The 22,497-nt window shown below is 51.0% G+C and overlaps 1 protein-coding gene across 1 annotated transcript in view; it reads left to right on the top strand.

Moving 5' to 3' along the window:
• Positions 1-22,497, top strand: part of Sctr (secretin receptor) — a 59,934-nt gene that overhangs the window by 10,225 nt on the left and 27,212 nt on the right. The window contains exons 2-3 of the mRNA XM_052200403.1: positions 8,722-8,839; positions 18,231-18,338. Of these exons, the coding sequence (XP_052056363.1) occupies positions 8,722-8,839; positions 18,231-18,338 (226 nt within the window). The remainder of the gene's footprint in view (positions 1-8,721; positions 8,840-18,230; positions 18,339-22,497) is intronic.

Below are 22,497 nucleotides of genomic sequence, written 5' to 3' on the forward strand. Positions count from 1 at the left end.
TGTGTGTGTGTGTGTACACATGTGCTTATAAGTGTATGTGCATATGCAATGCAACTGGAAGCCAGAGTTCTACACTGAGTGCCTTCTCCGTCTTTGTTTCGTTTGTGTGTGTGTGTGTGTGTGTGTGTGTGTGTGTGTGTACACATGTGCTTATAAGTGTATGTGCATATGCAATGCAACTGGAAGCCAGAGTTCTACACTGAGTGCCTTCTCCGTCTTTGTTTCGTTTCTTTGCATGTGCATGTAGTATGCATGCACATGTTCCTCTGTGTTCACATGTGTGTGAGAGCACATTCCATATGTACATGTGGAGGCTGGGTGTATCCCTCATTCTTCCACTTTCTTTCTTGTAAAAAATGTTTATTTTATTTTATTTTTTATCAGATATTCTCTTTATTTACATATCAAATGCTATCCCCTTCCCTTGTTTCCCTTCCAAAAACCCCCTATCCCACCCCCCTCCCCCTGCTCGCCAACCCACCCACTCCCTCTTCCCTGACCTGGCATTCCCCTTCCCTGGGGCAATGAGCCATCACGGGTCCAAAGGCCTCTCCTCTCACTGATGTCCAACAAGGCCATCCTCTGCTACCCATGTGGCTGGAGCCATGGGCCCCTCCATGTGTACTCTTTGGTTGGTGATTAAGTCCCCAGGAGCTCTGGGGTTACTGGTTGGTTCATATTGTTGTTCCTCCTGTGGGGCTATAAACCCCTTAAGCTCCTTGGGTCTTTTCTCTAGCTCTTCCATTGGGGGCCCTGTGCTCAGGCCATTGGTTGTCTGAGAGCATCTTCCTCTGTATTTGTGTGTGTGCATGCATTTCTACACAGAAGCATGAGTCTGTGAGTGTAGTTCCCCGAGGAGGCCAGAAGAGGGCACTGGATCCCCTGGAGTTAGAAGGGATTGCTAGCCACCCAACATGGGTACTAGGAAGTAGACTTGGATCCTTTGCAAGATCAGCAAGTGCTTTTGGGTTATTATCTGAGGCAGTCTCTCACTGAACCTGGAGCTTGACAGTTATGCTAATTTACCCCGACAGCTTGCCCCAGTGGGAGCCTTTGTCTCTACAGGTGCTGGGATTCCTGGCAGGCCACCAGGCCTAGCAGGTGCATTTTACCTGGGTTCTGGGGGTCCTTAGGGTTGCATAACAAACTCTTTACTTCCCAAGCTTGCAGATTTAGCTCAGCTGACTGGCAAGCAATACCCAGAGCTTCTCCTTACTTTTCTTGTCTCCAGCGCACCAGCCTTGGGATTACAACAGCAAGGTGCGCTGCCCCACTCTTTGACGTGGGTCCTGGCATCGAAACCCAGGCCTTCATACTCACCCAGCATTTTGCCAGCCGAGCCCTCCTAGAATTGAGCAGATTTTAAAATTCTGTCATCTTATATTTAGTCTTTTCAGACTTAAGAGTCCAAAATTGAACTAACAATAGCTAATGGAATACAGCATCTTTCTTTCCTTCTGTTGATATCTGCTTCGCTACCCCCTGCCTCCAGACTGCGCTGGACTCCTCTGTTGCTTTCTCAAGGACAAACTATGGCTGTCCATAGCTTCAAGTCCATCTGTTTGGTGAACAGGGTATGCTGACATTATGCCCCATGGCAGGGCCAAGAATTCAAGAGCATACTGATTATCTGCTCTCTCTCTCTCTCTCTCTCTCTCTCTCTCTCTCTCTCTCTCTTGGCTTCATCAGTGAGCTGGAGACAAAGCAACAAACAGAGATGCAGGGCTGATCCTGGGGAGTTTTGGCTCTCAGGTCAAGAAGATACACTTGTTGTGATCATAAAAAGAGAAAGGGGTTTTATCGAGAATGGTATACAGCGGTGTGGGGGAAGGGGATGCCCTATCGGCCCATGCCCAGGCATCCCTTCCCCTGAGAGACCAGACACACACAGAACTGGTATAGAGTAGAGTTTATTCAGGGCAGAGGATGGGAGTTAATGGGGTAGTGGAGGCAGAGAAAGGCAGAGAGAGGGAGAGAGTAGAGAAGTAGAAGTCGGCCATGACCACGTGGAGAGAGGGGGAGGGGAGGAGAGCCCAAGAGGGCAGAGAGGTAAGAGAAGAGGCAAGCAGCCCCTTTTATAGTGGGCCAGGCCTACCTGCCTGTTGCCAGGCAACTGTGGGGAGGGGCATGCCTGGCTGTTGCCAGGCAACTGTGGGGAGGGGCATACCTGGCTGTTGCCAGGCAACTGTGGGGAGGGGCATACCTGGCTGTTGCCAGGCAACTGTGGGGAGGGGCATGCATGGCTGTTGCCAGGTAATTGTGGGGTGGAGCTTAGACAGAATCCTAAGAACACTAAAACATCCTCCAGGACCAGGAGCTGCAGATTCGAGCTCCTGTCTATGGCAGGCCCAACCTTAACTGCGTGTGAGGACAAAGGGATGCTTTTGGATGTGTAAAGATTCAGAGATGACAAGTCAGATACCAGTTCTTTAAAATGGAAGCCACCGGAGAGGTGGCTCGGGGGTTAAACGTGTTTACTCTTGCAGAGGACACAGGTTCAGTTCTCAGCACCCACATGGTGGTTTACAAGTACTTGTAACTGTAATACTAGAGAACCAGAGCCCTCCTCTGTCCACCGAGGGCGCCCCATGCACATAATCTTACCCAGGTATATAAATTAAAAACAAACACATCTTTAAAAAATATTAGCACAGGCTATACCTGAATTATATTTTTAATTAAAATATATAAGATAAAAAAAATAAAAAGGTAGGGCTGGGGCTCAGTTGGTATAAAGCTTACCTACCACACCAAAGGCTCTGGGTTCAAGCCCCAGAGGGTGTTCACCTGTAATCCTAACACTGGACATGCGGTTGGAGAGAGATAGAGACACAGGAGGACCAGAAGTTCAAAGTTATCCTTGGCTACACAGGGAGTTTGAGGCTGGCCTGGCATACTGAGACCTTGTCTCACAAGATAACAGAACAAAGGAGTTGCCACAGATAATATCCCGTGATGTGTTTATAAAAGAGGGGGGGATATGTTTTATGGATGTGTGGTGAGGTGTGGGGGAAGGGGGTGCCCAGGGGGACCCATGCTGAGGTGTCCCTTCCCCTTGGGGGACCAGCCACATGAGGGTATAGTATAGAATCGAGGTTATTCAGGGCATGGGAGGGGAGTTGAGAGGGTAGTAGAGGCAGAGAAAGGAAGAGAGAGAGAGAGAGAGAGAGAGAGAGAGAGAGAGAGAGAGAGAGAGAGAGAAGAGAAGAGAAGAGAGGGGAGGAGAGGAGAGGAGAGGGGAGGGGAGGAGAGGAGAGGGAAGAGGAGAGGAGGAGAGGGGAGAGGAGGGGAGGGGAAGGGAGGGGAGAGGAGAGGAGGGGAGGGGAGGGGAGGGGAGAGGCTGACCTTGAGAAGAGAGATGGGATGGGGGGAGGGAGTAGGGAGAGGGCGGGAAGGTAGGAGCAAGAGGGGGGGGGGAGCAGCTCCTTTTATAGTGAGTCAGGAACACCTGGCTGTTGCCGGGTAACTGGGGCGGAGCTTAGACAAAATGCTCACATCCAGGAACTCTTTCATGGAAATGGTAGGAAGAAAAGCCCAGAAAGCTGAAAGGCTACGGCCCAGCCCTCCGCCCGCCCCTCCCCCATTCAAATGGCCACCATTTGACTAGCAGGAATTCTAGGAAAAAACGTGTGGACAGGAAAGGGAAGGTCAGCCACAGGTACACAGAAACTAATTAGATGAGAAAGCACAGTAATTATCGACCGACCCGCAGGGAAGACAGAATGCCCAAGGACACATAATCCTCTTTCGGGACTCGCCTCAACAGCTAACAATGCGTCATTGTCAAGAGAAGCCATTATAAACATGGAGTGTGGCTTTCACCCAAAGTGGTATGAACAGAGTGCACGGAATCCGGGAGTGAGAAATATTTCTAGGGAGAATTTAAAACATCTAGATCTTTAATGGCCGTAATAGGAAGCTTGAGATATTCCAATAATCCAAGAAATGGTGTTGTTTTAAGAATGTGGGGGTTTGGGTGGAGGCGCTAGAGAGACGAGGTTAAGAGCAAGTTACCGCTTCTGCACAGTTTGGGTCTGAACCAGTCAGGCGGCACCGGAAGTGCCTCAATCTCCAGCTGCAGGCTCTGGCGCCCTCTTGTGGCTTCTATGGGTACTTGCACTCATGTGCATCCCCATACATAGATACACTGAATCTAAAAACTAAAAAATAAATTTTAAAATGAGTTCCATCCCCAGAAGACATACACAAAGAAAAGATCTGGGCACAGTGGCGTGCTTTTGTGATTCCGGCACTGGAGAGGCAGAGATGGGTAAACAGGGAGGGCTTGCTGGTCAGCCCAGCCTCCTTCATAAGCCTCGGGCCAGGGAGAGACCAGGTCTCAAAACAAAACAACCGAGGACAGACGGTCTGAGGCCCTCATGCCTGCAAGGCCGTCCTCACGTCTCCACACACACGTGCACACAAGTGCACATGTGTGAATGCACACATGAGGGAGAAGGAGAGGAGAGAGAGGGAGAATTGCTGCTTTAAAACATGCAAATTAAACATATGGAGATAGCCGGGCAGTGGTGGCGCCTGCCTTTAATCCCAGCACTTGGGAGGCACAGGGGTCTCGAAAGAAAAAAACAGAGATAAAGATGAAAGTGAGCAGAAAGTGGTTGTCGAGGGAGAAACAAGCAAACATTAGGGAGGAGTATGGCCAGTTTTGTTTTAACTCTCAGGTCTTGGTACAAGAGAAATGAGGAAGAACGCGCACTAATAGAAACTGTGTGCCCATGTGTATGTGTGTGTGTGTGTGTATATGTATGTGTGTGTGAGTGTGTGTGTGCGTGTGTGTGCGTGAGTGTATGTGTGCATGTGTGTGCGTGTGCGTGTGTGAGTGTGTATGTGTGTGCGTGTGTGTGCGTTGTGTGCGTGTGTGTATGTGTGTGTGCATGTGTGTATGTGTGTGCATGTGTGTGCATGAGAGTGCGCATGTGTATGCGTGTGATTGAGCGTGTGTGTATGCATGTGTGTATGTGTGTGCGCACGTATGTGTGTGCATGTGCACATGCGTGTGTGTGTGCGCGCGCACATGTGTGTGTGCATGCGCGTGTGTGCATGTATGTGTGTGTGCGCGCGTGTGTGCATGTGTGTGTGCGCGCGTGTGTGTGCGTGTGCGTGTACATGTGTGCGTGTGCGCACGTGTGTATGTGTGTGTGTGTGTGTGAACTGCTTAAAGGAATTTTATTTATAGACTTCAGCCATCCTTCGTCTTTGCTTACCTTCTTGCTCCTGTGAATTTTGTGCAGCATTATTAACACTGCATGTACCTATGAGTTCACGTTTGTGTGTATATGTGCATGTGTCTGTGTGGCACGTACATATGAGGAGGGCGGAGGACAAACTTAGCTGTTTCTTGGGCACTGCCCACCCTGTTCTTGGTTTGTTTGGACACAGGGTCTCTAGGTGGCCTGTGAGCCTCAGTGCCCTTTTCCACGTCTGTCTTTTAAAAATGTTAATTTATCCTTCGAGAAGTTCATGTGTCTAGAATATATTATGGCAATGATGCCTAGCTCATTTCTCTTTTTAATGTGGATTTGGGGGATGGATTGCAGGTCTTCTGCTTGCAAGGCAAACGCTGAGGCCATCTACCCACCTGGATAAAGCCAGTAAGTATACCAAACACATGTATGGATATCCCTGCGCACAGTGACGACAGGCTGTCTCTTGCTGTGATAAAATACCATGAACAAGGGCAGCTGGAGGAGAAAAGGGTTTATGTCACCTTACAGCGTGTAATCCATCATTGGAAGAAGTCAGAACAGGAACTGAAGCAGGGAGCACGGAGGAGTGCAGCCTCTGGGGCCTCCTGCTCCTGTGGTTCACACACCCTGCTTTCTTATATCACACTGCATCGTTGTCAGTGGAGGGACGGGCACCACCCACAAGGGGCCAGACACTTCAAGGTGGCAGTCACTAGCTGAGACGTCCGGCTGGCTTGCCAAGGCCTGTCTTACAGAAGCTCCTCAGTGGTGGTCCTCTTCTCGGATAACTAGCGTTTGTGTCACGTTCACAAACAAAAGCAGCAACCAGGACACCAGCCGAATCAGTCAGCTCCAGCGTCAGTGAGACTCTGTCTCGAAAACAAGCATGTGCACTTGAAGACACATGTACACACACACACACACACACACACACACACACACACACACACAAACTAAACTAGAACAACAGAAGCAACAGGTTGGGGAGGAGCAGAGGAAGCCAGACCCTGGTGAGGCTTGTACCCCATGAGCAGTGCAGTTTCTGTGGAACTAGTTCAGTGCTTCCTGACGCAGACTGAATACATTGCCGAGTGATCTGGACTCACAGATGACCCTTGATTCCCGTGACTTTACTGCGGTGAGACAGGGAGGACAGCGTTGCCCGGCCAAGCCTTTTACATTTGGATGCTTTCTCCGCCTAGAGATATGCGGACTTCCACTTCTGATGAAGTTGGGAGCTGGCAGTCAGCCGCGAGACGCTGTCCGTTGTGTTACATACAGTGTGATGCTCACCCAGACGCACTGGAGGGTTTTGTTTGCTTTCTTTTAAAGGCGGGATCTTATTGAGACCCTGATGCTCTGCCCTGATCTCCCACGGGGTTATAGGCATGGACCATCTTCCCTAGTTCATATGGAGCTGGGATTGAACCCAGGCTCCACAGATGCCCTGTCCCCATCCCTTAAGTAAGTCTATCTGAAGCTCCGGGTCAATTTTATTAGAGTTGAAGAGGAAAAATCCCAGGGCAGGTAAGCTGCAAATCCCAGCCGCTGCCTGGAGGAGGAGAGTGGGAAAGAGAAGAAAGAGAAGCCACTATTTGAGCTAAGGTGGCATGGCCGCCTCACGGCAGTCTGCGGCCCCATGGCATGGCGGGGAGGAGACCTTCACAAAGAGAGTGACATAGTTAAACAAAGAATTCTCACCTGAAGAACTTCAGATGGCGGAGAAACTTCTTAAAAAATGCTCAACTTCACTAGTCATCAGGGAAATGCAAATCAAAACAACCCTGAGATTTCACCTTACACCAGTCAGAATGGCTACGATTAAAAACTCAGGAGACAGCAGATGTTGGCGAGGATGTGGAGAAAGAGGAACACTCCTCCACTGCTGGTGGGGTTGCAAATTGGTACAACCACTCTGGAAATCAGTCTGGCAGTTCCTCAGAAAACTGGGTATGTCACTTCCGAAAGATCCTGCTATACCACTCCTGGGCATATACCCAGAGGATTCCCCACCATGTAATAAGGATACAGGCTCTACTATGTTCATAGTAGCCCTATTTATAATTGCCAGATGCTGGAAAGAACCCAGGTATCCCTCAACAGAAGAGTGGATGCAAAAAAATGTGGTATATCTACACAATGGAGTACTATTCAGCCATTAGAAACAATGAATTCATGAAATTCTTAGGCAAATGGATGGAGCTAGAGAACATCATACTAAGTGAGGTAACCCTGACTCAAAAGGTGAATCATGGTATGCACTCACTAATAAGTGGATATTAGCTTGGAAAACTGGAATACCCAAAACATAATCCACACATCAAATGAGATACAAGAAGAACAGAGGAGTGGCCCCTGGTTCTGGAAAGACCCAGTGTAGCAGTATTCAGCAAAACCAGAACGGGGAAGTGGGAAGGGGTGGGTGGGAGAACAGAGGGAGGGAAGGGGGCTTATGTGACTTTCGGGGAGTGGGGAACCAGAAAAGGGGAAATCATTTGAAATGTAAATAAAAAATATATCGAATAAAAAAAATTAAGAAAAAAAAAAGAAGACATAAAAAAAAAAGAGAAAGTGAAGAAGCCGGGGCGCCGGAGAAAGTACGATGAGAACCGACTGGCAAAGAAGGAAAGGCAGAGCGAAACTTTTCAGAGTAACTCAGAGACGTGGGCAGTCTTAGAGTCACTCTGCAGCCCACCCTGTCGATTCTGGGCAGGAGAGGAGATCGGTCATTAGATGGGCTTGGCTGCAGGTTTGACTTGATAGCGTCCCCTGAGAACAGCATTCCTGGCCGAGGACCGGGAAACACTTATTTCAACCCTTGCATTCTTTTATCAACATCACATACTTTTTAGTCACACAAGTCTGTGCATGTTTGTCACGCCTGCACTTACGAACTTATTTTTTTTCTAAAAATTGATTATGGATTGTTCCCCCAAATCCCCCATGTCCAAGAGTTACCCAAGCTTGGTGTTGCTGGGAGATGGTGGACCTCTTAAGTGGGGACCACGGGGAGTCATTGTAAGTGTACCCTTGAAAAGGGGAAGATGCTCCTTCCTCTCTGTCCCTCTGTCTCTCTATCTCTCTGTCTCTCTGTTTGTGTCTGTGCCTCTGTCTCTCTCTCTGTCTCTCTGTTTCTCTGTCTCTCTCTCTGTCTGTCTCTCTCTGTCTGTCTCTCTCTCTGTCTGTCTCTCTGTCTCTCTGTCTCTCTCTCTCTCTCTGTCTCTCTCTGTCTCTCTCTCTCTCTCTCTCTCTCTCTTTCATTCCTGGCTGGGAGGCAGAGGGTTGGTATCTGTGGAGACCATTTTGACCTCATCCTTATAGAGTAGGGTTATGAGGCGGTCAGGCGGTGATCCTTGCTGCAGCGCTGGCGCCAATGTTGGACACCCGTGCGGGAGTTGGTCTTCCCACCCTCGGTCACCACCTGCCTGCCTGCCTGCCTGCCTGCCGGTTCTTTCTCGAGGAAGGCAGGGCCCTCAGCAGCACTGACGAGAATCTTCCCATGTTCTGCCTGCAGGTTGGAGCTCTGCCCCGATTGTGTGATGTGCGGCGTGTGCTGCTAGAGGAACGGGCCCAGTGTCTGCAGGAACTCTCCAGAGAGAAGAAAGGATCTCTGGGTCTGGAGACAGCATCAGGTAGGAGGCCTCCCTCAGCCCAGGTGTCCGCTGCAGGTGGATCCTGTCCAGTCATTGGGGTGGGGAACTTGTCCACAGGACCGGTGGGGGGGGAGGCTGTCGAGGGGGAGGCTGTCCGGGGTGGGTTGTTCTGTACGCTCAATCAGTTGTGGGATCGAGTACACGGTGTTCATGGACTCAGAAGGTAGCATCTTCATGTCTCCTTTCTCTGGGAACAGCCAGCGTGTTCTCACCTTCTGCGTCTTCACACACAGTTTATCAAGGTGAGTTCTTCGTTCATTTTTGTTAGTTTATAAATCTTTGAGTGTGTGCATGTGTATGGTGTGTGTGTGGTGCGTGTACGTCTGTGTGTATGCGTGTAGGGCATATGTGTGAAGCCAGAGGACAACTGCTCCTTGCCACCCTCACCTTGTTTGAGACGAGGTTTCAACACTAATGCCCACGCCAGGCTGGCTGGTCTGGGCGTTCCCAGGGACTATTCTGCACCTTTCCTCCAGGCATGCTGGGATTGCAGGTGTGTGACTTCACCCCTAGCTTTATGTGGGTTCTGGGGCTCTAAACTCAAGTCCTCGTGTTTGTATAGCAAGCACTTGACCCATCAAACCACCTCCCCAGTGCAAAGTGAAGGTTTGGTGGGAAGTGTGTCATGGCGTCCTTGGTCCATCCTCCACACTCTTGGCCCATTGGGATGAGCCAGGCAGGAGGAGCAGCGTGGGCCAGGATGGCTGAAGGAGGGGGAGCACAGCTCCTGCTGATGAGGCAGACTAAGAAACCCAGAGCAGACCGCCTGACGGCACCCTCCTGAGAGGATTCCACTCGGTACTAGATGGAGACACACACTGTTGGTTGCTGGGTGTCTCCTGATGCCTCTCTCTGAAAGCCCTCTAAGGACTAGCACACATCTTTAAACCTTTCAGATTTTATTTTTAGATTTTATTTTATATGTGTGCGAGTTTTTCTCACACTTATGTCTGTGTGCATACATACATGCCTGCACATCAGATATCTTCTGGAGCTGAAGTTATGGGAGGTTCTGAACCAGTGTGTGGGTGCTGGGACTCAAACTTAGATCGTCTGCAAGAAGAATAAGTGCCCCTAACCACTGAGCTTCCCAGTTTAACCCTCTCTCCAGTCCAGTCCGGTCTTAGCAAATATGGCCATGTACAGCACCCTCCCATTCCTGGCTTCCAGAGAAGGCACCGTCAGTCAACCCTGACATTCCTGTTTAGGGAGCGCTGGCCGGCATTCACTGGTCGTCATAGTAGGAAACTATTTAACGTTCAGAGTCTGATCTCTAGATGGAGAGGATCATGTCTGTTGAGCGGGGAAGTGGGGAAGGTACGGAGATTGTGAATCTGGACATTCATCATTGGAGCTAGGATGTGGCTCAAGTGACAGATCACCTGCCTACAGTGACAGGGCCTTCCTCCCATTCGGTCCCTAGGATCCTGGCCAGTCAACCATACATGGATAAACACCTGTCATTATTATCAAAAACACTATTATAGGTTTTGTATTTAAGTGTTAATTGTATTCCTAGTATCTCTTTTCATCTAAGAGTGTATCATTAAGAAGACGCCTGGGGCTGGGGAGATGGCTCAATTAAAAGCACAAAGATCTGATTTCTCAAGAACCCAGTTGTTTAAAAACATGGCGGCATGGTGGCATGCGCTTGCAATCCCAGAGCTGGGCTGCAGACACATGCGGTTTCCTGAAGCTCACAGGACAGCCAGACTAGCGAGTTTCAGACCAGTGAGAGACACTGTCTCAACAACAGGATATGGCATCTGAGGTTGTCTTCTGACTTCCACAGGCACCCACACACATGAGTACACAGAAACGCATGTGCATACCTGCACGCATGCGCATACCTGCACATGCCCCCAACATGAATATGAAGGAACACACACACATGCAAATGCACATACACACATGCACACACACTCACTAATACACAGGAACATATGCACACACAGGCACACATGTGAATATACAAGTTCACATGTGTACACACACGTGCACACACAGAGACAGAGTCAGAGACAGAAACAGAGAGATAGACAGAGACAGAGACAGACAGAGACTGGTTGAAGGTTGTTCTTGGAACCAGGCAGGTATCATATGCTCTGAGCCTGACTCGAGGCTGGGAGGGGTTGAAGCGTGCCTCCCACCTGCCCTGCCACCTCCGTGGCTTTCCAATGACCTCAGCTCTCAATCCCTCGCAAGGTTCTGTCTTGGCTCGTGCACTCTGGAGTGGCCAGGGGACTCTGCTGGGGGCCTGGGGTTAATGGTTAAGCTGTTGCTTCTCTCAGGTAGAGGTTAATGTTTGAAACCTAGACAGATTACAGGAAAGGCCACTCATGGGGGAGGGTCACCAAAGCTGGAATACTTACTACATATAAAAAAATGACTCCAGCTCTTTAGAGTCAGGGCACCCAGGCCACTCTGTGGGAATGTCTTGGGGTCATGACCCTAGCTGCCACTCTTCTGGGATATTTATTACTGGTTTTGTAGAAGCCTCCGTCCTCTCAGAGGGGGCTGGGGGGAGTTTCCAGCTCTCCTTGCAAGAAGAATGTTCCAGGATAGTATGGCGGCCAGATATTTGTAGGTTCTGTAGGAACAGATCTGGGCATCCACCCAGATTTGTCACGCAGGGCCTGTGTGACCTCCAGCAGGGCCTCTCTGGGCCTTGGTTGCTCTGCCTTCCTCAGCTAGTGGCACACACCAGTGCTTTCTTCTCGTCTCCACAGCTGCTGCATCTCCCCGTGAGCGAAGGTGCGGGAGTTTTCGTACTTTTGTGTTTTTCTGTTGGCATGAACCTCGCATTAAATCAACCTCTGGAAGGTTTACAATTCCCTGGCATTGACCATACCGTGCGACCACTTGTAGCAAGTCTAAAATGCTCTTCTTAGGCAAGGAAGACCGTGGGCTGGCTCCCCGGCGGCCTCCATCGGCAGGCGCTGGGTCCCAGAGCAGGGCCGTTCCAAGTCCTACTCTCCAGGAATCGTCCCAGGTTATCACCAGGCCATCTGTGACGATTTATAAACAAGCCCCGAGGGTGGCCCCATGCACCCACACAGGAAAGAGTCAAAGCTGGCAGAGGGCTGGCTCTCTGTGAGCCAGGCACCCTGATGGCAGGGCCCTGAAGATCTCCAAGGCCCCGATCTGCCTTCCACCTCAGTCTTCCTCCCTTTCCCAGTGCCACGTCACCGTACGCCTGCGTCTGGGGGGGGGGGGTCTATCTCTAGACAAGACACAGGCATATGGTGTTGGGTATCTGCTTTGGGCCTGGAACAGACTCAAGGACTAGGGGCTTCCTAAGTCTAGAGGAGTCCATAGCCTCCACTGGGTGGCAACAGATCATTCTTAGCTGTGGCTTTTAGTTTGACTCCATTCTCCTGGGCTAGCTGACACTTAAGCCTTGGCATTTCTCTTGTCTATCTGTCTGTCTTGTCTGTCTATCTGTCTGTCTATCATCTATCTATCTATCTATCTATCTATCTATCTATCTATCTATCTATCTATCTAACTGTTGTTTGTGTATTTACGATTTTCACATCCCCTCCCTCCTCTCCTTTAGTCCCTCTCTCCTCTCCCCCCTCCCCTCTCCTTCCCTCCTCCATCTACTCCTCCTTCCTTTTTCTTCAGAAAAGGGCGGGCCTCCCATGGCTATCAACCAGACATGGTTTATGCAGCTGCGGTAAGGTTCCTCCCCTTGTATTAACTCTGGACAAGGCAACCCACTATGAGGAAAAGGGTCCTCAAATCAGGCAACAGAGTCAGAGACAGCCCCTGCTCCCGCTGTTAGGAGTCCCACAAGCTAAAACTACACAATTGGAACATGTGTGCAGAGTGTAGGTCAGACCTGTGCAGGATCCCAGGGTGGTGTTTCTGACTCAGGTTGGTCGACCCTGTGGCTCCTACAATCCTCCCTTCCCCTCTTTGGCTTGAGCCCCTCCTGATGTTTGGCTGTGGTCTCTGCATCTGTTTCCATCCGTTGCTGGATGAAGCCTCCCTGACGACAATTGGGCTGCGCTCATGAGTACAGCAGAATATCACTAGGCATCATTTCATGACTTTTTTTGTGAGTCGTGTTTGGTTCTATTGTAGGTCTCTGGGCTATCCAGTTTCTGGATCTAGATCTTCCACCAGTGGGCTCATGGGTCTCAAGTTGAACCAGTCATTGGTTGGCCACTCCCACAATTTCTAAGACACCTTTACCCCAGCACATCTTGTACGTTGAAATGTTGAAGGTTTTTGTGGCTGGGTTGCTGTCCTAACTCTTCCGCTGGAAGTCTTGCCTGGTTACAGGAGATGGCTGGTTCAGACTTCATATCCACCACTGTTAGGAGTCTTAGCTAGGGCCAGCCTGTAGAGTCCTGGGAGTTTCCATTACACTAGGTTTTTAGCTCATCCCTGAGATGGCCCTTGATTCCGGCTGCCTCTCCCAGTTCTCTCTCCCTCCATCCTCCCTGAGTCTGATCCCTCCTGTTGCCTTGGTATTTCTAGAAAGCACCTCAAACTTTGCTCTTCATGGGTAGTGGCTAAGAGATCACCATCTGTAGCCACAGGGCTCTTCTGTGTCTGGCTGGGGAAGTGCGCTCTGCAGGGAGGTCTGTGCTCTGGTCTCTATAGCCATTCTCCTCTGAACCATTTGCACATCACTTGTATGGCTTTTGAGGGGCCCTGTGCCTTTTCTTTTTCTTTTCTCCTTCCTTTCCTCCCTCCCTTCCCCTTCCTTCCTTCTTTCTTTTCTTCCTTCCTTCCTTCCTTCCTTTCTTCCTTTCTTTCTTTCTTTCTTTCTTTCTTTCTTTCTTTCTTTCTTTCTTTCTTTCTTTCTTTCTTTCTTCCTTCCTTCCTTCCTTCCTTCCTTCCTTCCTTCCTTCCTTCCTTCCTTCCTTTCTTTCTTTCTTTCTTTCTTTCTTTCTTTCTTTCTTTCTTTCTTTCTTTCTTTCTTTCTTTCTTTCTTTCTTTCTCTCTTTCTTTCTTGACAGGGTCTCATGTAGCTCAGGCTGGCCTCAAACTCACTAGGTAGTCAACGATGACCCGGCCTTCCGATCCTCCTCCTCCACTTCCTGAGTGCTGAGAGTTCAGGTGTGGGCTGCCATGCCTGTTTCTGTGGTGCTAGAGCTGAACTGGGGCTTCCTATGAGCCAGGCCAGGACTTCCCCCAATGTAGCTGAAGCCCCAGCACCGTTACCATTCCCTCCCCCCCATCTTCTGAAGACCAAGTAAATTCTTTAAAAACCACATAACCAGCAAAATAAAAATTGTTCAAACAAGTATCCCCAGTAAGGTCAGGCCTCCAGGTGAGCAGTTTCCTCACCGGCCAGGAATTCAGAGGTCGGCTCTCGGCCTTCCTCGCTCAGAGGATGGAGCTGAACTGGGCAAATGAGAGTCTCTGTGGGTGTTCGGTAAACTCAGGGTTGAGAGCCAGGTCTCCTGATATGGAGGGCAGCCTGCCAGGGGGCCCTTCACTGGGCTGAGGAGACAGGACGGCTGTCGGGACCGCAGCTTCATTCTCCTGCGTTTGTCTCTCTGCCCTGACCCTGGCCTCTGCCATTCTTCCTCTAAGAATGGGCTGTCGGCTCCCTGGGACACCTGGGCTACAGTGGTCACTTCAGGATGCCTGCCTCTGATAGCTCAGGTCTGGTATTGTCCCACCCATGCCCAGGGCCTGGTTGGCATGAAGAGTGTGGCACTGAGGCAGCTGGCAGGGGTTCCTACCCCGGGCACTCTCACCATGCCCCCAGACAGCTCCAGGTCGGCTGTTCTGTGGACCCTGCCCAACATGACCCCCAGAAGACTCTCAGACATTCTGACACCTCATTCTGTCTGGCCAGGCAGACAAGGTCACCCACCACATGGACTGGAGCCCTTGGCTAGTGGCCTGGTGGCTTGGCCAGCCCCAGACAGCTCTGAGTCCACTTCCCAAGTGGCTATTAGTCTCTGGAAGTGGCCATCTGCCCCCCAGTACTGGAGGAAGCATGATGCAGACAAGGAGACCACATTCTGCGGTCACGTGGACAGACCTGCTTAAGGAAGGGGGAACACAGGTTCCTCTTTGGCCTCCTGGGACTCCAAGTGCCAGAAATAGAAAGCAGCGTTTTCGGGAAAGGATCCTCCTAGGACCGAGTCGCACCTGTTATATTATTTTCTCATCACTGTGACAAAGTTCAGCTTAAGAAAGATCGGGGTTGTTTTGGGCTCACAGTCTGAGGGTGCGGTCCGTTGTGGCAGGCACAGCATCAGGAGGCAGCTGTTCCCATGGCAACCACAATCAGCAGAGAAGAGAAGGATGCTCACTCTCTCCTTTTTCTTTCACGCCGGCCCATGGACTAGAGCTGCTCACACCTCGGGAGGCTCTTCCCACCCTAGTTAACTCAGTCTAGAAAACCCAGAAGCGCTCAGAAGTTTATCTCCTAAGTGGTTCTACATTCCATCCGATTGACAGTACCCATTAACTGTCACCCCAGGGACACCTGGGAAGACCCTTCTCAGAGCTGGAGGACCGTCCCTGGGTGCCTGGAGAAAGGCTGGCCTCTGGGATGGTGGGACAGACAGGCACTCCATAGCTGCTCCAAAACAGGAATGTGTGGGGCTTTCTGCCCCCAGGCTCCCTGTGAGGTCCTGGGTGAAGATTCAGACGCAGTCCAGAGCTGCCTGTCTCCTGGGTTCCCCGAGGGACCAGCATCTCTCGGTCCTGTGTTATGCAGATGCTTTTGCTGGTCCCTGGAACCCTATCTATATCAGATGGTTTTCTTGTTGCTCTGACATAAACAACCTAAGAGAAGAGGAATTTATTTTTCTCACAGTTCACACGAGTTCAATCTCTTGTCCTCGGCCCTGCAGACTTTAGGCCTGCAGTGAGGCAGAAAGCCATGGTGGTAAGGGCACGTTCAGAAGGATGCTGCTCACCTTGTGGTGGACAGGAGGCAGAGCATAAGAAAGAGATTGGGTACTGTGCAAACACTCATAGACTGCACCCAAGTGACTTTCTCCCTCAACAAGCTCCCCTCAAAAACTTTCAGAACCTCCTAGAACTGTGCCACCAGCTGGGGAACAACTGACAAGTACAGGAGCCAGTAAGGGACATTTCTATTCATATCACAGCAACCAGGTCTGGGATGTGGCTCAGTTGATAGCCTAATGTGCATCAATCCCTGGGTTCCATCCCCAGCCACTCACAAATGATGACTGTGATGATTAGTTTAATTGCTAACTTGATTCAACCTAAAGGGCCTGAGAAAAGACTCTCAGTGAAGGAGCGTCTACGTTGGCTGGCCTGTGGGCGTGTCTTCAGGGGTTGTCCTAACTGAGCTGACAGATGTGGGAGGAGCCAGCTCACTGTGGGTAGCACCATTCCCTAGGCAGGGTCCCAAAAGCGGAGACCGAGCTGAGGACAAGATAGAGGGAAGCAAGCCTGCGATCTTTCATCTCTCCATGCCCTTGCTGTGGACATGATTTAACCAAATGCTTCAAGTTCCTGCCACCGTGTTGTAACCTAGACACACAAAACGATAACCATTCCTCCCATTAATCTTGGCTAGAATACTAGAGCAACAGAAAGGACCTATCTCAGGATTCAGAGGGTGGAGGTAGGAGGATCAGGAGTTCAAGGCCCGCCTGAGACACACAGTGAGTTCAAGGCTGTTTTGGGATACATGAAACCCGGAGATAGGTAAACACTTGGAGGCAATGTTGAAGCATCAGTGGAAACAAGTGAGGTGTCCTCACGGCATCCGTATCCCTTCCCAGTACAGTCTCCATGGTAACCTGACCCACTACAGAGGCTCTGCCTCTTACTTCACATCAGAAGCAATGGGAAACATGCCCAATATACAATGCTCTGGGCCTACAGTTTTCTTTCTTTATTCCTTCCTTCCTTCCTTCCTTCCTTCCTTCCTTCCTTTCTTTCTTTCTTTCTTTTTTTGAGACAGGGTTTCTCTGTATATCTCTGGCTGTCCTGGCACTCAGGCTGGCCTTGAACTCAGAAATCTGCCTGCCTCTGCCTCCCAAGTGTTGGGACTAAAGGCGTGCGCCACCACTGCCCCGAGGCCTAATTTTCTAATTTTTCTAGTTTTCTAATTCAGCCATTGGGAGGTCAGACCCAGAAACCTGTATTTTATAAACTCCCCAGAGATGCTTTGAGAATTGGCCCAGCCTTCCCTTCTTCCCTGAGCTGAGTGTCCAGACTGCCCCAGTTCTCAGCACGCACAGACAGAGGCAGTCATTAACCTAGCTTCCCCCAGGCAGAGGGCCCCCAGAAGCAGAAGCTTATCTGACTATCTGATGGCCTACCGCAGAAGCCCCTGCGCCTCCCGTAGGCCTGGCATAGTGAGGGGTCTCAGTGGAGAGACCAATGCTGGCACCAGTCCCCTCTGCATGCAGATGCTTGTGGCATCCCTGGTGGCTTCTCAGTTCCATGTCTTTATTGGGGCCCCCTGCTCTCTCTGCCAGTCTCTGGTTTGGTGTTTGTGGAAGGGACCCAAGGCACCTGACTCAGCCCCCACTTTCGATGAAGCAGAAGCCGTGAAGTGGAGTGAAGTGTGAGGTGGGCTGGCTTACTGAGTCGACCAGGCCAGGAAACACAGCGTCAGAGTGTGTCTGCCTAGCTCACCATCTGTCCCGATCACACTCTTCAACCACCTGGCCGGTCCCAAGGCATTGGTTGATCTAGGCAGGCTCAGGGCCATTGTGAAGAGGCGGGGAGGTGTGTGTGTGTGAGAGAGAGAAAGAGGGGGGAGAGGGAGGAGAAGGAGGAGAGGGAGGAGAGGGAGAGGGAGAGGAGAGGGAGAGGAGAGGGAAAGGGAGAAGAGAGGGAGAGGAAGAGGAAGAGGAAGAGGGACAGGCAAAGACGGAGGGAGTCTAAGGAACCATTGCTTGGATGGCATTGTTTGTGTTTCTTGAGACAGAGTTTTGTGTAGCCCAGGCTGGACTCGAATCTACTAGGTAGCTGAGGATGGCTTTAAACTTCTGATCCTCCTGCCTCCTCCCTACTGGAATTCTAGGCCTGTGCTACCACAGCCAGCTTGTGTGGTGCTGGGGACCAAACCCGGGTCTCTTGGGCATGCTAGGCAAGTGCTCTTCCAACTGAGCATGCGCGTCCTTAGCTCTGGCGTTATAAGTTGAATAAGGTCCCCATAGGGGACTGGCCTTTGATTAATTGTGCTACTGGGAAGGATTTGGGGAACTATGGGGGTGGGACAAGAGCTGGAGAAATATGCCAGAGGCAGAACTCTTGCCCGGTGTGTGCAGGAGCCTGCGTTCCATCCATGGCCCAGCCCCGGAGAGGTGGAGGTCACCACGGTGTTGGTGGGTAATGGGAACTGGGGTTAAACGGTGGTGGGCGGCCTCAGCCCGTGCTCCACCCCACCCCGTCTTCTCTGCAGGCTGTGAGGGGCTTTGGGACAACATGAGCTGCTGGCCCTCCGCTGCACGGGCACAGACGGTGGAAGTGCAGTGTCCGAAGTTCCTGCAGATGCTCTCGGGCAGAAACGGTAACCGCTCAGCGCGAAGCACCGGACCAGAGATTGTAATGGTTCTCAGATGAGGACTTGGGCGCCGGGAAGCTCCGAGGAGGGGCAGTGTGGGAAATGATAAGGGGAAATCCTGGGAGACTGGAATCCTTGCACGAGTGTGTGAGAGTGCAGGGTCCCAAGGAAGGCAGCAGGAGGCAGAGGCTTTGGGGAAAGTGTGGAGAAGGCGGGCCATGGCGTTGGCTTAGCTTAAAGGTGCTCCCTGCCAAGCCTGGTGATCTGTGCTTGATCCTCACCGCTCGCCAAGGAGAAGAGAATGGACTCCTATAAGCTGTTCTCTCCCCGCTACATGGGCATCCAAGTGGAAAGGGGTAATATAAAAGGAGGACGAAAAAGAGGAGGACGGGGGGGGGGGGCGGGAAGAGGAGGGAGAGGAAGAGAGGAAGGAAGAGGAAGGGGGAAGTGGAGGAGGAGGAAGGGAGAGAAGGAAGAAGAGAGGGAGGAAGAGGAGGAGGAAGAGGAGGGGAGAAGGAAGGAAAGAGGGAGGAAGAGGAGGGGAGAAGGAAGAAGAGAGGGAGGAAGAGGAGGAGGAAGGGGAGGAGGGAGAGGAGGGGGAAGGGGAAAGAGGAATGGGGAAGGGGAGGATGAGAGGGGGAAGGGATGGAGGAGGAAGGAAAAGAGGAGGGAAGGAGTAGGGAAAGAGGAGAGGAGGGAAAGAGGGAAGAGGAGGAGGGGACGAGGGAGGGAGGGAGGGAGGAGGAGGAGGAGGAGGAGGAGGAGGAGGAGGACTTGGCCCTGGCTAAGATGTGCCTCATAACCCCAGTTGAGGAGCCCTCTCCCTTCTTCCACTATTTCTGTTCCCTTAGCAACCAGCCGCTTGCTTCAGACACCCCACAGTGCCTGTCCCTAGAGCACTCTCATGTCCGTTATCCTGAGCCTCCCTGCTAACCGGAAGCTCCCCGGGTGCCCCGACTCCTGAAGGGATGCCTTCCTTAAGCTCCCCGGGTACCCCGACTCCTGAAGGGATGCCTTCCTTACCCGAGCACATCTGCATTCCGTCCCAGCTGCACACGAACGCTGGGGACCCGAACGTGGGCGCCTTTGCCTGCATAGCAAACTCTTTTCCCACCTGGCCTCTCCCCTGCCCTGCAAGTAAATTTAAAACAGTTTCCTTTGTTCCTTCCCCCTCCCGCTCTCCCACCTCCCATATTTTCCTGTGAATTTCCACCTCTCCATCATAGCCCCTTGCCCTGCCATGCTCACGCCTTCAATTCTACCAAAGGTTTATCCTCCGGCCAGGACCCCTCCCTGTCAGGTACTTGGGTCTGTGAAGCTCGAGAGTCAGGCCATTCATGCATCCACGGCTTGGAGCAATGCACTGACCTAACGTCCAGGTGCCGGCCATGGCTGGCCGGCCAGCTTCCTGTTGAATGATGTATGCCTCTCATCTGTAGCATGCATTCCCTCCAAAAAGCCTTCTTAGAGCTCCGCACCTACCCTCCCGCAGCATGAGCAGGAAGAGCCAGGACCTGTGGCCACCAAGGTGACCAAATGCCTGCCTGGTCACATTTCTCCCGGGTTAACTGCTTGAACTCCCGCCCACCTCTGAATTGTTGGTGATTGACAGCCAAGTCCCGCCCGCCCCCGCCCCCCCCACCCGTCTGTTTTCTGCTGCTGCAGCTTCATCTATCTGCCACAAGGTGTCACTGTGGGGACACGGGCTTACCCCGAGGCCCCGCCTTCCAGGAGCTGGCCTGGTTCCAGGGCTGGTGGGAGGCTCATCTGCTCTTTGGGTCATACCTAGCCTCAGGTGTTGGCCGGCCCAAGTACGTGGGTGCGTGGGTCAGGACCTGTCTGGGCCCGCTAGTCGTCACCAAGAACTTTTCTCTTACATAGTGCTGTCTCAGATCTGCCTCCTGCCCCTCCAGTGAGGAAACGTCCCCATAGTGTGTCCCCAACCCCAGGGAGCCGTGTTCGTGAACACCAGCCACTGTTAGGACAACTTCCTTTGGAAGGAAGGGTTAATTCCTAGGTAGTTTTCCCCCATAGCAGCCTCCATACCGGCCCAGACAGGCATTTGGGTGACTAGAAAAATTGCAGGTTGCTTTCTGCCCCAGATAGTTCTCATTCCGGGTCTAGAATGTTCCTTCAAGGAGTCATTCCTTAGATTCTTTAAATAGCACTGGTATTTCCAGTGTCCCTTGTTTGAAATGTGTTTAGTGGGCCTTGATACCATAGGCCTGTAAACCCAGCCTCCTCTAGGCTGAGGCAGGAAGATTCCTGAGTTTAAGGTCGTTTGGAGCAACCTAGGGACTGTGTCTCAAAACAGAAAGTAGAGGGACCAGGCCGGGAGATGGTTCTGCTGGTGAAGGGCTTACTGCAAATGTGAGGGTCTGAGCCTGACCCTGCCATCCACACGAAAGCCGGGCAGAGGTGTGTGCCTGTAGTCCCAGTGCCGGTGTGGCAGACACAGTGAGATCTGGAGTTTGCTGACCAGTCAGGTTAGCGTGCTAGGTGAACTCCAGGTTCAGTGAGAGCCTCACAAAAATAAAATAAAAATAAAAACAAAAAATAAGGTCAAGAGTGGTCAAGGAAGACACTTCATGTCAACTTCTGGCCTCCCTGCACAGATACTCACACACACATACAAACACACACACACACACACACACACAAACATACACACACAGACATACACACACAGACACACACATATATACACATACATATATATACACAAAGACACACACATACATACACATACAAACATATACACACAGACACACACAGACACACACATACATATATGTACATACACACATACATACATACACACATACATACACATACACACATACTCATACACACATACATACACACATACATATACACACATACACACAAACACACACATACATACACATACACACAAACACACACATACATACACACATACATACACATACATGCATACATACATACACACAGACACACACATACATATACACATACATACACATACATACAGATACACACAGACACATACATACACATACATACACACATACATACACATACATACACACAGACATACACACATGCATACATACATATGCACACACATACACACACACAGACACACACACACACACACACGGTTAAAGAGCGTTCGAGATATAGTTTAGTGAATGATCTTTTGCTTAGCATGTCTCAGGCTCTAGGTTCAATTCAATCCCCAATCTCTTTCCCTCTACACACATACACAAACACACACACACATACACAAACACACACACAAGTTTCTGGGTGGGATTAAGTGCTGGTCCAGCCTTTTAGGTAGGATCCCAGGGACTTGAGAAACAGATGAAAGTTTTGGACAGGTTCTTCCCTGAAATGCACATGCATGCATACACAGGCCTGCAAATGTCCGCTTCTGGCTCTTCTGAAGAAATCCCTGTCCCTGTAGTGAGTGGAGTTGAGGGTCCAGAGAAAGCCCATCCTTTTGCTGCGTCATCCTAGCTTTGTCGAAGTCTCAGGAATCCACTGAGTCGTAGTCAGATATCTTTGGAATGCTACTGGGTCCCTGAGGACCCTAGACAGGCAGGCAGCTGTGCCGTGCTGGACCCATAGAGAGTCATCGTCTCGGCCTGTGCTGATGGCCTTCAGCTCTGGAGCGATGTCTTTCTACCCAGTCAGCCCACATTTGACCATCATTCTTTCCCGCCCCACACCCTCCCTCCCTGACTTCATTCCAAAGCTCTCTCACCCCTCCCATGAGTGCTAAGACTCTATACCTTGATGGGGGCAGGGACCCTCAGGACTGGAAGGCAACTTTTGGGAGCAGAAAAATAAGACAAGACATTAGAACCAACTCCCAACAGGTAGGTGTTAGAATGTGTACCTAGCATGTGAGTGGTCCTGGCATGATTCCCTGAGCCATATATGCACACATACACAAGCACACGCATGCATGGCCACGGTGGGAAATCCTCCCCACCTAGCATACCCCATGCAGTGGGGAACTCAACCCTGCTCTCTATGAAAGAGCTCCGGTCTGTCAGCCTCACTACTACTCTGCCTGTGCAGCAAACCAGTGTTGATGCCCAACGCCTCTGGGCTACACTCTCAGTTCCAGAAATCCATTACTCGTGTGGTGCGAGGAGTCAGCCTGCAACCTCAT

Source organism: Apodemus sylvaticus, chromosome 12 (genome assembly GCF_947179515.1).
Source record: "Apodemus sylvaticus chromosome 12, mApoSyl1.1, whole genome shotgun sequence".
Taxonomy (NCBI): Eukaryota; Metazoa; Chordata; class Mammalia; order Rodentia; family Muridae; genus Apodemus; species Apodemus sylvaticus.